Source organism: Atractosteus spatula, chromosome 8 (genome assembly GCF_055471065.1).
Source record: "Atractosteus spatula isolate fAtrSpa1 chromosome 8, fAtrSpa1.hap1, whole genome shotgun sequence".
NCBI lineage: Eukaryota > Metazoa > Chordata > Actinopteri > Semionotiformes > Lepisosteidae > Atractosteus > Atractosteus spatula.
Genome location: NC_142713.1, coordinates 36,632,990 through 36,649,062, shown reverse-complemented (window position 1 = coordinate 36,649,062; position 16,073 = coordinate 36,632,990). Strand labels below are relative to the sequence as shown.

The following is a 16,073-nucleotide window of genomic DNA, read 5'->3' as shown; positions in this document are numbered from 1 at the left end:
GTCCGGGACTTTGCCAGCATCGCTGCCCCGCTGCACCGCCTCACCGACAAGGGCCGCCGTTTTGACTGGGACTCGGGCTGTGAGACTGCCTTCGGCCGGTTGCGTGAAGCTCTGGTGGGGGCCCCCGTGCTGGCCTACCCCGACCTGCGGTTGCCGTATGTTCTCGATACCGACACGAGTGACTCGGGGGTGGGCGCGGTGTTGGCGCAGGAGGGGCCGGATGGGGAGCGCGTAGTGGCATACTATAGTCGGGCTTTGACTAGGTCTGAGCGGAACTACTGCGTGACCCGTCGCGAGCTGCTGGCGGTGATGGCGGCGGTCCACCACTTCAGGCCGTACCTGTTCGGGACCCGGTTCCGGCTGAGGACCGACCATGCGTCCCTCACCTGGCTGCTCCACTTTAAGGAGCCGGAGGGGCAGATGGCGCAATGGATAGAGATCCTGCAGGAGTACGACTTCACTGTCGTGCACCGTGCGGGGTCTCGCCATCTCAATGCTGATGCTCTCTCGCGGCGCCCCTGCGAGGCCGCGGACTGCCACCACTGCGCCCGGCGGGAGCAGCGTGAGGAGGCTGTCCGCCCCGTGGCAGGGGTGAGCACCGCGGCCACGGCCCGGGAGGGGCCGCTGGGGGTGAGCCTGCCAGACCTGGCGCAGTGTCAGGCAGCTGATCCTGACGTGGGGCCGGTGCTCCGCTGGAGGGCAGCAGGAGAGCGGCCTACGCGAGAGGAGCTCGCCCCGCACCCAAAGTCCGTCAAGGCCCTCTGCGCCCTGTGGGAGGCCTTGGAGGTAAAGGACGGGGTGCTGCGCCGGGGGTGGCGGGTACCCTCCAGTGGCGAGGTACGGTGGCAGCTGGTGGTGCCTCGGTCTCTCCGCGGGGCGGTGCTCCGAGCGGTGCACGGCCAGCCGGGCGTGGGGCACTTCGGCGGTAAAAAAACCCTGCAGCGTCTCCGAGGCCATTTTTATTGGGGTCTTTGCCACCGGGACGTGGAGCGGTACTGCCGAACGTGTGCGGTGTGCGTGGCGCAGAAGGGTCCCCCCGAGCGCTCCCGGGCCCCCCTCCAACAACACCAGGTGGGGGCTCCTATGGAGCGGGTGGGGGTGGACGTTTTGGGCCCGTTTCCGCGCACTGAGGCCGGGAACCGCTACGTCTTGGTGGCCATGGATTATTTTACGAAGTGGCCGGAGGCCTACGCCCTCCCGGACCAGAGTGCCCCCATGGTGGCCGATGCACTGCTGGAGGGGATGTTTGCCAGGCTGGGGGTGCCGGAGGAGTTACACAGTGACCAGGGGCGTAACTTCGAGTCCCAGGTCTTCGCCAGAGTGTGCCAGCGCCTGGGGATCACTAAGACGTGGACCACACCGCTGCATCCCCAGAGCGACGGGTTGGTGGAGCGGTTTAATCGGACGCTCGCCACCCAGCTGGCCACCCTGGTGTCCCGGCACCAACGGGACTGGGACCGCCACCTCCCCCTCGCGCTCTGGGCGTACAGGACCGCGGTCCAGGAATCCACCGGGTGCACCCCGGCCTCGCTCATGCTGGGCTGGGAAATGCGAACACCGGTGGACCTGGTCTTCGGCCCGCCACCCGGAGATGGGTCGGCACCGCCGGCTGGACCGGACTACGAGTGGGACCTGCGGCAGCGGATGCAGCGGGTGCACAGCTTTGCACGGACCCACCTGACACAGGCGGGGGTCCGGCAGAAGCGGTACTACGACCTGCGCTGCAGGGGGCCTGCCTTCCAGCCCGGGGACTCGGTTTGGGTGTACAACCCGCGCCGCCGCAAAGGCCTCAGCCCTAAGCTGGCGCCGTCGTGGGAGGGGCCCGCTGAGGTACTCGGGGTGGTGGGTGAGGTCTGCTACCGTGTCCGGTTGCGAACACGGGGGAGAGTGGTGGTCCTGCACCGAGACCGCCTGGCCCCCTACCGGGCCCGGGAGGAGGAGCCGTGTGGGGAGGCTCTAGAGGAGCAGCCGGGGCTGGAGCCGGCCGATAGTGGGGCGTCCGTGGGTCGCCAGCCGTCACCGCGGCGCAGTGGCCGCTTACGCAGGGTTCCGCAGCAGTTGGCCGAATACGAGTACAGCCTGAGGGGGGTGTTCGACGTCGGCGAGACGCCAGACGCTTCAGGTGGGGGCAGTGTAACGCCCTCGCCTGGTGGTGAGGAGGAAGCGCCCCTAGGCGCTCATAGTACCGCTGGGCATGCTGGGAGTGGTAGCCGGGGAGAGTCTGAGGGTCAGCACGATGACCAGCGGCTGACCCTACCTGTGTAAATAATGTCCTAGTAATTCTAGTGCCCTGTGTAGTCCTGTAAAAGTGTAGTGTGTTGTTAGGTAATTACCACCCTAAAGTTGTGTACGTGTTCCGTCAGTCTCCTCATGTGTGCGTAGATCCTGTGTTTGGTTTTGTGTGGGAAAACGAATAAAGCTAATGCTTGTTTGTTGTGTCTCCACTCGTCCTTGTTCTGAAAAGAACCTGCAAACGCTACAATATATTAAAACATGGAAATGTTTTTGTTCGATTTTTTTATCTAAAAAAAGAGAAAAGCACCAATACTTAATGCATAATATTATAAAACAAATACCTTTATAAAATTCTTCTGGTCTTTCAAATTCAAAATGAAGAAATAATGGGTATAAATTCATCAATTTGTTTTCTGTGTTGCATTCTGCATTTTTTTCTACATTGGAAAGCATTTTTGTTTTACATGTTAGCCTTCAAGGGGAAAAAAGCATCTTAAAACAGACTGCTGTCCCCATAAAATACACAGGAATTCACTGAATGGTTCACCAGTTACCAGCATGAATGTGAAACATTTACACCTGAAATGTTCTAACACATGTCCTGCAATGGTTGTACCCTGCCTTGTGCAAGCAGGAGCCTGTCCTTGGTGATATACCTTGGACTGGACTCCTGTCCATCGCAGGGCAGATACAGACATAAACACACTCACAACCAGGAGGAAACCCTTTCAAACACAAGGCAGAACATACACACTACACCCAGATAGCACCCAAGGTCTGGATCTGAATGTAGGTCCCCAGCATTACAAGGCAACAAAGCTAACCACTGCACCACTGTACAGCCCTAAACCATTATATGTTATCTTTAAAATATTTTGACATAAGTAATTTGATGTTTATGAAAACAACAGTATGCCAATATGTTGCTATTTTATCTGTAATCAGTTCATTGTTAGGTAGCAACAAAAATTATGCTGATGAATGTTGCCATTTATGCAACCACTGAAAATTGTTATACATCAAGATCTGTATGTGAATTTCTGTGCTGTATATTCCCTCAAATTCTGTTAAATTAACTTTTCTTTTTTGTTTATCATTGCAATTTGATGCTTGTGATAATTTTTATAAGCATAAAACACATTTTAAGGTATCTTTTCTATTAAAACACTTTTACCTCTATTACAGGATATCATACCTTATATCGCAAGTGTTGTAGCATGCTACAGTTAAATCCTCTAGGTTACAGCACTTGCAATGGCTAGGAGGCAATGCAATCCATTACGCAAGCAGTTAAGTCCCTGTGGATCTCCTGGTCTGCTTAAGGTTTTACGTGGTGTAACTATGGTATAACTGGTGTAAAACTATTGCACATTGTACTCTTTGGACAGTAGATTGGGCAAAGCTGTAATTTTCAGCACACTGGTTGGGTTATATCGGGGACACATACCGTGCCTTGCAAATGTATTCAGACCCTTCCTAGGGTGTCCTGTAGAAATGTGAGAAGTCATGGTACAGTTCAGCTGTTTGAAATAAGTTTAAATGTGTATCGAAAAAGCCTAGATTAATTTATGTTTGCCACAGCAAAGGGTATGGATACTTATAATGATTGTGACTTTTTTCATTTTTCATTTATATGATTTCCTCTTTTGTTTAAAGCAACAAAATGGGAAAATCAAGGCACTGTATTGGGACACACTGTCCATGCGTGTGACTTTGCCTCAATTTTCATTTAAAAGAAATAATTCAGAGTGCTGTTTGTATATCCTTTGTTTGTCAGGTATAATAATATAAACTTAATTTCAAATTACTGCATGTGGAGATACAATCAACATTAAAATGCAGTATATTTTAATTGCTCTTGTTTTATACCTTTATAGAGGTAGTGAACCATGGCTCAACTGAAAAAGGCTATTTGTCACATTCTTAAAATGCTTTGTGTGCAAACTGCAATCAACAGTTTTGAAAACTAATTTAAAAGCATATTCTCGCATCAGTAACTAATGTTAATTGAAATTGCATTCATATTTTGCTTTTGAATATTCACTTAAGTCATGTTGGCAGGGATAGTAAATTATTGCATGTGATGCATTATTGGTATCACTTCAGAATAATAGTCACTTTTTTTACTTAGAGAGTGATGTGTAACCTTGAATCTTCCACTGTCTCACCAATTGTACATTGCCTTTCAGGTGTCTCTTGGACTTGTTCATGCCAGAGCTTCCCACATTATATGGCCTCCTAACCGCTGGCAGAAAATCCAAACATGTCTTCCTGCTGATCGCACACCTGTGTTAAGCTGGAATGAAGCATCGAGAGATGACAAAGATGAATGAAAAAACTGAAGTAAACATACTGTATGGCATACATTTTGCATTTTAGATTATGTGGCAGAGTGGACAGAAATCCATCGTCAAGTCTGATGCTAATTTGAATGAATTTGGATTTCACCCTAAGATTTTATTTTTTATTTCTCCAATAATGCTTTGCTGAATGTATTAATCAGTATGCGCTCTGTAATCACAAATATGTTCATTTTAAAAGATGTGTACCCAATTATAGCCAATTTGTCTTAATTTTGCTTTGTGTCTGTAGTTAAAATTTTCCACAATTAGAGTACTGTATCTGTACGTCTATAATAGTTTGTATGGTACATAGGTGCTTTTCTGAGTCATTTTTGAAAAGATATATATATATATTTTTAAAAGAGTATATATCATAAAAATAAAATATACTCAATGTATTTTGTCAGGTGTGTGCATCTCAATTTCAGTTAACTTTACCATGTTAAAACAAAATGATCATATAATTGTTACTTTAATCAGAAAAACTTGGTAAAGTAACCAAAAAAAGTAATTGCATACATGACTGCAAAAGGCTGTTGCCAATTAAATGTGCACTAAGTATGCAGCAGCCAAGAGGTTTGTTATGTTTTACATGAAGCCACATTGTAATAGAACACAATTGCATGCATACAGAACACACAGAACAGAGCATAAAAACTGTATTAAACATTATTTATCTTTATTTTAAATGAGTGAACTTTAGCATTATCAGGGCAAGTGATGACTATGTGACAAGTTCAACTCTTCCCCTGCAAGGATTCAACCACAGATGTTCACAAATCCGGTTTCAGAACTATACAACACCACTCTCTAAACATGGAAGAATTCCCCAGTGCCAAAGTCACCCAGTGTGGGAGAATTGAGTACTAGGGAGGTAGCATGAGAGTGACATTGTTTTGTACTCCTGTTATACCTAGGTAAGCCTAGTCATATACTGTATGCAAAAAATAACTTTTTAAACAACAGTACAGTAATTTCATATTATATGTATGTCAGTATCTTTGAGGCTCAGTAAAACAATGTTTTGTTACCTTTTTTTCATGTGATTACTCCTATGATACCAGATGTTTAGTAATGCAATTTGTAATTTTTCTGTTCATATACTAAGTTCTGCCACCTCTTGCTATTATCTTGTCTAATACAATAAAACATTAACACTCATGCTAAAACCATCAGTATCATATTTTCTGTATCTCATATTATAAAATTAGAAATAAAGAAATTGAATGTTATCTCTGCACAGAGGGCAACATAGGTATGTTCCACAAATCACAGCAGTAATTGCTTTTTGTGCAGTAAGAAAGTTATATGAAAGATACACTAGTTGTAAGGTCAGGCCAGTCTTACAAAAATGTTTAAATCACTGCTTGAGTTTGTAGAGATAACTGAGCCCTAGGGAGATAGTTACTTTCTAGGACGAGATGGTTGATATGTTCTTGTCTAATCTAAATATTAACAGTTATATAGCTCGTGGACTGTGATTAGAGCTGTCTGGCTTTACTTGGCACAGACACAGCAAACTCATGCTACTGCATTAAGTATAAAAGCCCCCCATAGATTTGACCTAGTTAGTTAAGGAGGACTAGTGTTTAGACCAGATTTGTGGAAAAATGGAGTATGTAATATAATAGTGTGTAACAATAAAGAGTGTACTTTGATTTAGAGTCCAAATAGAGGTTAGCATTTAAAGTTAGCATTAAAAATAAAATGTATCTTTTGCGTGTAGCTTTTCTAAAAACACCATCGATAGCATCAATGTGTTTCAGGAGTTTTACCCTTAATTTTTATAGATATAAAGGACGTTATCTCATAAGTGTGCTGACATCCGTTTGTTTTTATTATACTAGAAAATCCATATCCATAGAGGGAGTGTGCATTGCGAGATAAATCATGCTAAGGCATGTATCTGAGGTATTGCTTGAATTTGGGAATAATAACATTTTAAAACAATTACTGTGCAATTATTCCAGGAAAGCAACTATATTTAGAGAAAACAACATACTGTATAGTATTTAATATTGAGATATATTCAGATGTCATCCCTGATGTGGTGTACAGCTTTCTTAGTAAAATCACAATATATTGGTCTGCCACTGTAAAGTATTACTAAAGAGATACAGTAAGTTATCCATTTAGACCTGTAAAGATATTATTGGAAATTACGATGCCCAAGACTGAATGTTTTTACACAACTATTATTTATATTAAATCTGTAAAATATTTCCTTGCTAAATGTTTAGTAGAATGTATTAAGTGTATTTGTCATCTGCGGTGCACAATGGCAAAGTTTTGATGAATGTGTATTTGAAAGTTATTTGAAACCTGGAAAAATGAGTGGTATTTCAGATGCTCATTGTCCTTGAGAATGTGATATTATATGACCTTGGTGTCATATTGTCAATGAAAAGAGAGAGGGACATGCTGTGGCCATGGCTACAGAACAGCCACCTGCTGTTCCAATTTTGATTCAGTGCTCAACTGAAAATATTATGTACAGCACAACTTATGTGTTGATAATAATTAAACAAATCCTAAGCTCTCCCACAATTTGTGAGATTGTATACTCTTATTGTCACTTAAATGTACTAAGATTTTTTACATATATAAAAGAATATATACTGTAGATTAATGGATTTTTTAAAAAATGATTGTTGTAGGCTACTCTATACTGCTACCAACTTCCTCCTATCTTGAGGAGCTCCTTTTCCAGGTAAAACTCCTCCCTCTAGAATATTACACTATAAAGAAAAATAAATTCTACAAAATAATCAGAATTCTGATATGCGTATTCTGATATGATATTTTGTTTTATTTTGCTTTTTTGGTTGTGAGAGAATGGAAAGTTTCCCTCACGGTATCAATAAAGTATCTGTCTCTCTTAAAAGCTACCCACCCGTGTTGTTAAAACCAGTACCATGGAATAGTTTAAAAAAATGACTAGATTCAATCCTCAGATCAAATATCAAATGGTCTCCTTATTTGTAAATTTTCTTAAATTCTTTTATCTGCAAGTCTTTATTGTCATTAAATTGAGCAAAAGATCGAGATGTTTTACTCACTTTAAGTGACAACATAGAATTCCAAAAGATTAGACTGAAGTTAACAGTTCTATGTGCAGGGTTAGCATAGTTCAACAGCCATTTTAAATTAATTCTAATTTGTTATGAACAAGTCAATTTTCAAGTAACAATCATGAGCACACTGAACACACAAAAAAATGGATGCCTGACTCTGGTGCCTGGATGTCTGGCAGAGCCATAGTCATATCTATATGATGGTCTTAAAGTCACAGGTTGTGATAAATCATTCAAAAGGATGAACAAACACCCAGGTTCTTCTAGGGCATGGAGACTCAGTGACAATTACCAACCATATTTTCCCAGTTAAAAACTGCTGCACACCACTTTTAACTCTGCTTCTTTCCACTGAACCAATTTGGCTGACTTAGAACAGATCCACATCACTGTCACAATGTTTGTCTAATCCTTGGGAATTAAACTTTTTTCCTGGAGCTCCGAGTAAGACAGTGAGCCCGTATGTAAAGACAGAATTCTGGAAGCCTGCAGCCAGAACCTCGTGCCAGCTAGCTAACTACTACTGTATATCCACTTGATCACCTTTCAGTCCTTTCAATCTGATTGATTGGACTTTTGTTGACACGCCTGAATATCATGTTATTCAGCAGTAGTCACTATGCCGGGAACAAACCAAGTTTTTCTCCCATGTTGTGTGACTCAGCAAGCAATCACCACCCTGTGCGCAGACATTGTCCCAGTTCAACTCAATAGTAACCTGACATACCAGTGGAGAGAACTCACTGTCAGCAAGAGGCTACGGCATGATCCCTGGGCTCTCTCTCCCTGATATCTCGAACCACATCAGGACTGGAGTGTCGACGAGCTAGCAGAGCATGGATTTGACAATTGTGACGAATCCCATTTGCCAGTTTAAAATTCCAAAAGTTCAAAATCATATTCTACACTGACAGGCTACAATGAACATTTTTAGTCAAAAGTTAAAGTCAGCTTTATTGCTAGATCAACCCTTTGGGCTGTTAGGAATTTTTTGCAGTGCTACAAAATAACAGATACAAAATCACACAGATACAAAATATGATACAATGCTGCATTACTGTGAAGTCAGAAATCTATTCATTCTGTTGTGGAATACTACCATAGCTATTTGGAATACCATAATGTCTTGAAAGGACAAGGCCGTGAGGTCTCCTGATTCAAGTATACAAAATCCTTAAAGGTCATTACAAGTCAGCTTAATGGACTACTTCACAATCAGCATTGAAACACAAACATGAACTAAAATCTGTGGAGAAGTGCATTTAAAACTCAGACAAGGAGGATTTTTTTCTGTTAAGCTATCGGTTTACTCATTCTGCATATGTTTGCCACATGCACTGATGTTTGTTAATCAACACAAAAGCTTTATTTGTTACTAAAGAGAGCTTACCTCCACTACTTTTGAATCTATCTGAGGTTAATCTAGCATCCTGCATACAAAAGGAACAAAAGTTTTATTCTCTTGATAAAAGTCATTTTCACTAGGATTAAAATTGAACAGAATAATTCAGTTCATCATCTGTGCCCAATTAACTCTCACAATAATTAGGTTATTTAGTGCTTATGCAACAAAGTCACTCAAGTATATCACAATCAGTCATGAATGAGCAATTAATGAAAATGATGCCAGAAACTTTTAATCAATATAAAAAATCATATACTTTATTTTTCAAAAAATGTAAAGCATTAATGGTGAGATTATTTTGCTGCTCAGTGTATGTTTAATTTCTAAACTGACTGATGATCTGAATGATCTTAGAGGATGAGATAATCAAGTTTCTTTTTCAAATATTTACAAGAATGGGAAAGGACATGAAAAGCTTACCTCTCGTGTTAAGCCTCTTTCCTTAACATATTCTAAATTAATTTAGCAAGTTATTCAAATTTGTGTTTAAGCTAAAGCAATTATTTGTGTTAAATATTATTCTTTTGGAAGCATAGAACAGAATAGTAAATACCCTGTAATATTTCTGTAAAGGAGTACAAATACCTTAAACTAGACAGATACATGAAATGCAGAGAAGGTAAACCTTCATGTACAGAAGAGACAATTAGTTCGTGCAGAAAATTAAAATAGGATTTTCTACATTCCTTTGGGCACCAGGAATCAAAGTTACTTAGGAACAAGTAAAGGTTTATTCCATGCTGAAAAGAAAGGAAAAGAAACAGCAATTCAACTGTGGAGCCTTCTTCAGTCTCCTACAAAGATACTTAGCCTTTTATAGTTTTTAATTAAAAAAAATGCCTATTATTTTTGTTATATACCTACTTACAAAAGACAACTGTGTTTTATTCACATCTCAGCTAGCACCTACAATGACAAAGAAGTCATAAGGAAATGTTGGTAAACCTCTGACCCACCCACCTTGATTCCATTTAATGTTTTAACACATCTCAAGCTCCATGGCCATGTGCCAGAGGTTCTGCGCTAATTGGTAGAAAGTCACATCCCTCACCAACAGCATCTCATTTCTGCAAGCACACAAGATGCCACAGAGTTTGTCTGTTTACTGGGAGCCACGACAGCACTGAATGACTAAACCCACCCTACTCTCGCCAGCGCTCACTCAGTTCTGGAGAATCTCAGTCACAACTGGTTATTGACATGACCACAGTTCAGACCTGGGATCATAAAGCTCACCTTGCACTCTGACAAGTGCCTTTACCAGTTTAGCCTTAGCCTTTTATCTTGGGTAGAGTGAGAAGCACATGTTTGCCAACAGAAAGCAATGCTATTTAAAAATGAAAAACTAAATGATGGATTTTCATCATTTAGCTGCATCATTACTGTCAGTGTCAAAAGCTGCAACTGACAGTGACACATCTGCTCCCATTTACAGGATTTACATGACAGAAATGGAATATATAATAGAAGCAATTGCATATCAATGAAATGCTTAAGAAATGTATTCTCCTCACAGGATGTAGAAGGCTAGAAGTAATGCAGTTTAACTCCTCCCAGGCTAATCTGGGGGGCCAAGATAAACTAATTTCCAAACTTTACTTTAGTCTTAGTGCATACAATTGCTCATGACATGTATTGAAAGCCTACTCAAAATCCCAAACCTCGCAGCATTCTCAGTTACTGTGGATGGGCCTGACGGTTATTGACATAATGATTCATACTACAGTTTGAGATAATTTTGTGTTCTGAACTGTGGCAAATTCAGCACGTGAAGTGGTAAATAAGGAGTCGACATAAGGAGTATTTTTTAATCCCAGACCAAATTCAAGTACGCATAAAGACAAAATGTTGCCAGCTTAATTTTTAGAGTGGCTTGGAAAATGCTAAAGCAATAAGTGTGGAAATTGCCCATTAAAATGAAGAAGAAAGCGTTGTATCACAGATAAAATTGTAAGTGCTGATGTTACTGTTAGCATTTTGCAGAATCTGAACCTATGGGGCCAAGCAAGTGATAGCAACCTTCAACCTTTTAAGACCAATTCAATGCACAAGGGAACATTTTTTTTAACCTCCCCTCTCCCATCCATAAAACTTATACTTAAAGATACAGTACTGATTTATTTTATTTTGGAACACCAAAAAAAGTAAGTACAGAAAAGCTCTTTAGATAAATATAGTAATAATGCTACTGATTTTTCTGCATCTGCCCAACAGCTATTGTATATGCTTAGTGGTCCAATGTAAAATCCACTTAGACTTAACACAAAAGTAACTTGTAGTAAATGACTTGCAATTTAAAATAATTTTAATATTCTTATTTTTAGAGAGCCCCATAGCACCTATCACACAATTTGTTCACAATTACCTTTCAAAATACTCCAAGATCTAAGATCTATACAGTATTTACATGTGTGGCATTAGTAAACTTCAGCTATGTCAAGGTATCCCTGGAGCAGTGAGAGCTGTTTCTGCTGGCTAACCCAGATGTTTTTGATCTTAACAGAACACTGTGGACTGAAGACGGATGTTATTCTGAAAATGACAGAAATGTATAGTACAGCACTCAAGAGTTATATCAGAGCTATGAAGGTGGCTCAGCAACTTATCAGTTTGTCTTCTGCTGGTGTAAAATAACACACAACATTTAAATAGTAGGAATGTTGCTTAGCTCAACCTACTGTATACCTAACTATAGTGCAGTTCTATTAGTTACAGTGAAAAGCATTGAGATAATGAAGTGAATTTCGTCATTTTTGCTGTGTAGTAATGTAATTTGTATTTCAGATCAAAAGACTAATGAGACAAAAGTATACATTGTCAGCTTTTGTTTCTGGGTATTATTTTGCATACATGTTTAGCCATGTTAGAAAAAGGTTCTGTTGTGTTCAATCTCCCATAAGTAGATTGAGAGCATGAGAGCATAAATATTAGGACTGACAGGTGTTTCTAATTGCTCATGTGTTCCATAAAAGAGCTGTGAATGTATGGCCTTGATTTCAGCCTTTGGAGTTTACTTTTGGGATTTTTCTCTTTTTAGGAAATGTAAACACCAGAAAGTTGTCTATGATGGGAAAGCACGCAATATCAAAGATGAGAGAAAAGCAAATTTAAGATAAATATTTGCCGATATTGGGAAGAGCAGAATAATATAGAATGTCTTTAAAAGAAACTAATGGAGGAGCAAGCAATCTGCCAAAGACCAGGTCATCCAAGAAACACAACAGCAGTTGATGACAGAAAAAAATGCTTCCAAACTCATTGGGCAGAAACACACAGCACAGCAAGACAATGACCTAAAATATACTGTACAGCAAGCAGTTCATCGGGAAAAGAAGTGGAAAGTCAATATTCTATTTTGGATCCTATTGAGCATGTATTTCACATGTTGGAGAGAAAATTAAAATCAGAAAACACCCAAAATAACGATAAAAATAAAGCATGACAGTAGGTGAGGCTTGTAAAATAATCTTAAAGGATCAGATCAATCTGGTGATGTTGATAGGTTACAGATTTAAAACAGTCATCACATGTAAGGTGTATGTGACCAAAAACTTCACACTAGTTGAATTTACCTGAAATTGAGGGAATAAATGCAACAAATGACATTGTTCTAACAAGGCTAAACTTGGATAAACCAAAATATCCAGAAATAAAAACTTCAAACTTATGAAAGACACTTTAAAAGTAAGGCATTCTGGAGGAGAACCCCCTGAAGAGTGCGCGCTCTGCTCAGCCTAGTACCTGGCTCACTTCCTGTTGGACTGTTCAGCTCCAGGTGCAGACCAGTCAGTCCTGCCCTTTCCTTGGTTCTCTTCCCTGTTTCTGTCATGGTGAAGCAGAGTCCATTTTGCAGTACCCCACCCTCTGTCTCTGGACTATGATGCCCTTGCTCCTGGAACTTTAACACCCCCTTTCCCACCTGCACCATCCTGGTAGGTGGCACATTGTAACAATAATGTTTTATTTTATATAGGTATTATTCACACACTACATAGTTCAATTTATATATATATATTAAAAATTCCCCAATGTTCTATTCATTTTAATTTGACATAAGTAACTTGAAACTGTTACAAATTACTTCTTAAAAATTAACTCATCCAACACTTTATGAAGACTAAATCATAGATGCTGTATCGATGTATAACTTTGGAATCTTTATTTCTGACTTACATGGGATCTGTAGTTTTATGATAGTCATAATCATATATTTCATGAAACACGTACTTTGGTCTTCAGTTTTTCCAGCTGTTGATCCTGACGTCAGGAATTAATGCTAGATTCATAATCAATTTCAAAAGATTGTGTTATTGGCTTTCTAGGATATTTAAAAGTATTGCAAAATAAAAGTAAAGCTTTCAAGATTTTAATCTACTGTATTCCATGTTTTATGTTTTTTCTTAGGTTTACAAACATTGTGATTTTTGTCTTGTCTTTTTCCTTGCTTGTTTGGAAAATAACACCCTTATGAATTGAAACAGGATAGAAACATAACCCTAGATCTAAGAAAGGTATTATGTGAGATAGTTTTTGTTGTAAAAGTATTTTATAATGTACATGTTTATGAAAAAGAAGGTCATACTTGGGTAATACTGTCCATTTACATCAGAGTTTACCATCAGTGGTCCATACAGTAATTCAAATGTTCATCATTAGCTTGAACACAAGGATGCAAATGGCAGAGTACAAACTGACAGATATTGTATGCAGACTAGAGAGATGATCCTCTTTTCAATCTATGAGGCAACATCCAGAGTAGAAATGCTGTCTGTGTCAACACATATATCATTATCTATTACCAGTGACAAGCATTATCCTGTTGAAAGATTAAGGGATTAGATGTTGTTTTAACAAGGGATGCACAGGGCTCAAAATGTTCTCAACATAATGCTGTACAATGAAATTACCACTGATAAAAACAAATTCCAAACTTGACATTATTGGATCATGATTTAAACAGTGTTGTTGCTTTTTTCATACCATGGCAACATCTTCCTGATTTCTTCTGGAAACTATTCTCCTGCAGGTGAGACAGCAATCCTTAGGAAAACATCACCTTTGCCTGTATCAGGTGTTGTGTCCATATTGACTGTATATGCAATCTGTAGTTGTGCAGCCAAGTAGTATAGCTACAATTTTACCATTTTAGGGGCACCTAAATTGGGTAACTACAGCTGTGTTGCCCCAGTGATTATCATCTAATTTTTAGGTCTTCGTTACAGTACAGCTGTGCTACTAGCAGTAGTACTGTTGCTGAATGGAAAGCATTAATTCCTCAGGCAGAGTCTGGGATGCTGTAAGGAGTTTACTGGTTCTTCTTATATAGCAGGATTTTCTAACTTCATGGTCACTCTGCTCAAGCCTAGTAGTAGTCAGGGACCTTGAATCCTTTTTAATTCAATGTTGTGACAGTCCTGCCTTGCAGAATGCACTCACCCTTTTTCACTGAGGCATAGTACTGTTACAATGTAATACAACCCAGTGAATGCACTTCTCATAACTTCATGCTAAAGAGTTCATAATGGAGCCAGAGGAGGTGTGAGTTACTAACATTTTCTACAGGCTATCACAACCACTCATATTCAAAATTGAATAACACTGTATGCAACCTAACATGAAAGCACAAGCAGCATTTATGTTTCACAGAGTATTAAGACGAAGCAAAACCTTTTAATTAAGAGATGTTATTATAGCTGTACTACATTCACACCATGATTTGTTTCATAACTATGAAACACAACAGGTTTGATTAATTTTGTGAAGGATCAAGAAACAAATATACACATTATAAGCTAATGATCTAGAACCAAGACATTATTGTGTATCCATGCTAAAAATGATTTTTTCCACATGAACAACTTTCCTGCCAAAAAAGAAAACTGCACTACACAGATACATACCTGTTACAGTGTTAAGTATTACAAAACGCATACTTAGAAGAAAAAAAAAATCTGTTTTATAAAAATAATTAAGACTGTAATATATATGTAATTTCACTGCTCCCTTACCACTTCAAAAAATGCTGGTCTATACTTCTGAGATGGTAAAATGTAATTTCATAATAAAAACTTCTCCTGAAAAGAAAAGCAGTACAAGCGAAACTGAAATCTGTATAATAGTAGGAATCTGGAATTGGTAAGGGAGTCTGACTGAGAATATATGGTAGCACACTGCTTCTCCCTGAAAGAGACTGTTCCTGTGCCCCTTGCCCTTTCCCCTCTGGTTCCCTCTTTCCTGCCTTTTAACCCCCTATGGAAGGACTGAGAGATCCCGCTGCTCACTCTGTTCCCGCCTGTATTAATTCAGGAGCAGCATCCTTCTCTAGTTTCTTCCCATCACTCAGCTGTTCCTACCTCCATGAAAAACACACCAGCTGTAAATTAAAAGGGCAATAAAGCTTCCTTACAAGCCAGAACAACATGGCTGACCCCGTGCTCTGACCCCAAGTTCCACTTCCTGTATGTGTGTCTCATGGAGAGCAAGTTGTGGTATGCAAAAACACACAAGTTCCTAATACAAATAATTGTATATGGCCAATAAAGTGATCTTATATCCCTCTTTTGGTTCCCCTTCAACCCTACAACAATCTTTTTAGTATAATCAGTTAAAGCAGCACAATAAGTAAACTAACGTTTATGGTTCTCTCACAAGCTAAAATACATGAAAAGATTGATGCAAAAAGAAATGCAAACTTCATCTGATTTTCAGTTTTAGTAGAGTATTTGTATTAGATCTACCAACACAAGTGTTTGAAGAGCTAGGGAGGATTATCAGGCAAATATCACCTGAAGAAGGCTCCACGGCCGAAACGTTGTGTTTTTTTTTCTTCTTTTTTTCAGCATGGAATAAACCTATTACTTGTTCCTTTGCAGCCTACGCATGCTGACACAGCTACCCACCTGAAATTTAAGTCATGGTGTTGACGCTATGTAGTGATAGCAAGATTGTTTGTTATTTTTACTTTATTTTACCTTCCCTTGACAGGAATAGAGGAGCAGGGGCCATCTGATCTTCCTC

At 40.1% G+C, this 16,073-nt stretch overlaps 1 protein-coding gene across 1 annotated transcript in view; it reads left to right on the top strand.

Annotated features, from left to right (window-relative positions):
* immp2l (inner mitochondrial membrane peptidase subunit 2) overlaps window positions 1-5,746 on the top strand; it is a 441,617-nt gene extending 435,871 nt beyond the window's left edge. The window contains exon 6 of the mRNA XM_088923670.1: window positions 4,425-5,746. Within this exon, the coding sequence (XP_088779796.1) occupies window positions 4,425-4,568 (144 nt within the window). The 3' untranslated portion in view covers window positions 4,569-5,746. The remainder of the gene's footprint in view (window positions 1-4,424) is intronic.
* Window positions 5,747-16,073: the final 10,327 nt, after the last annotated feature.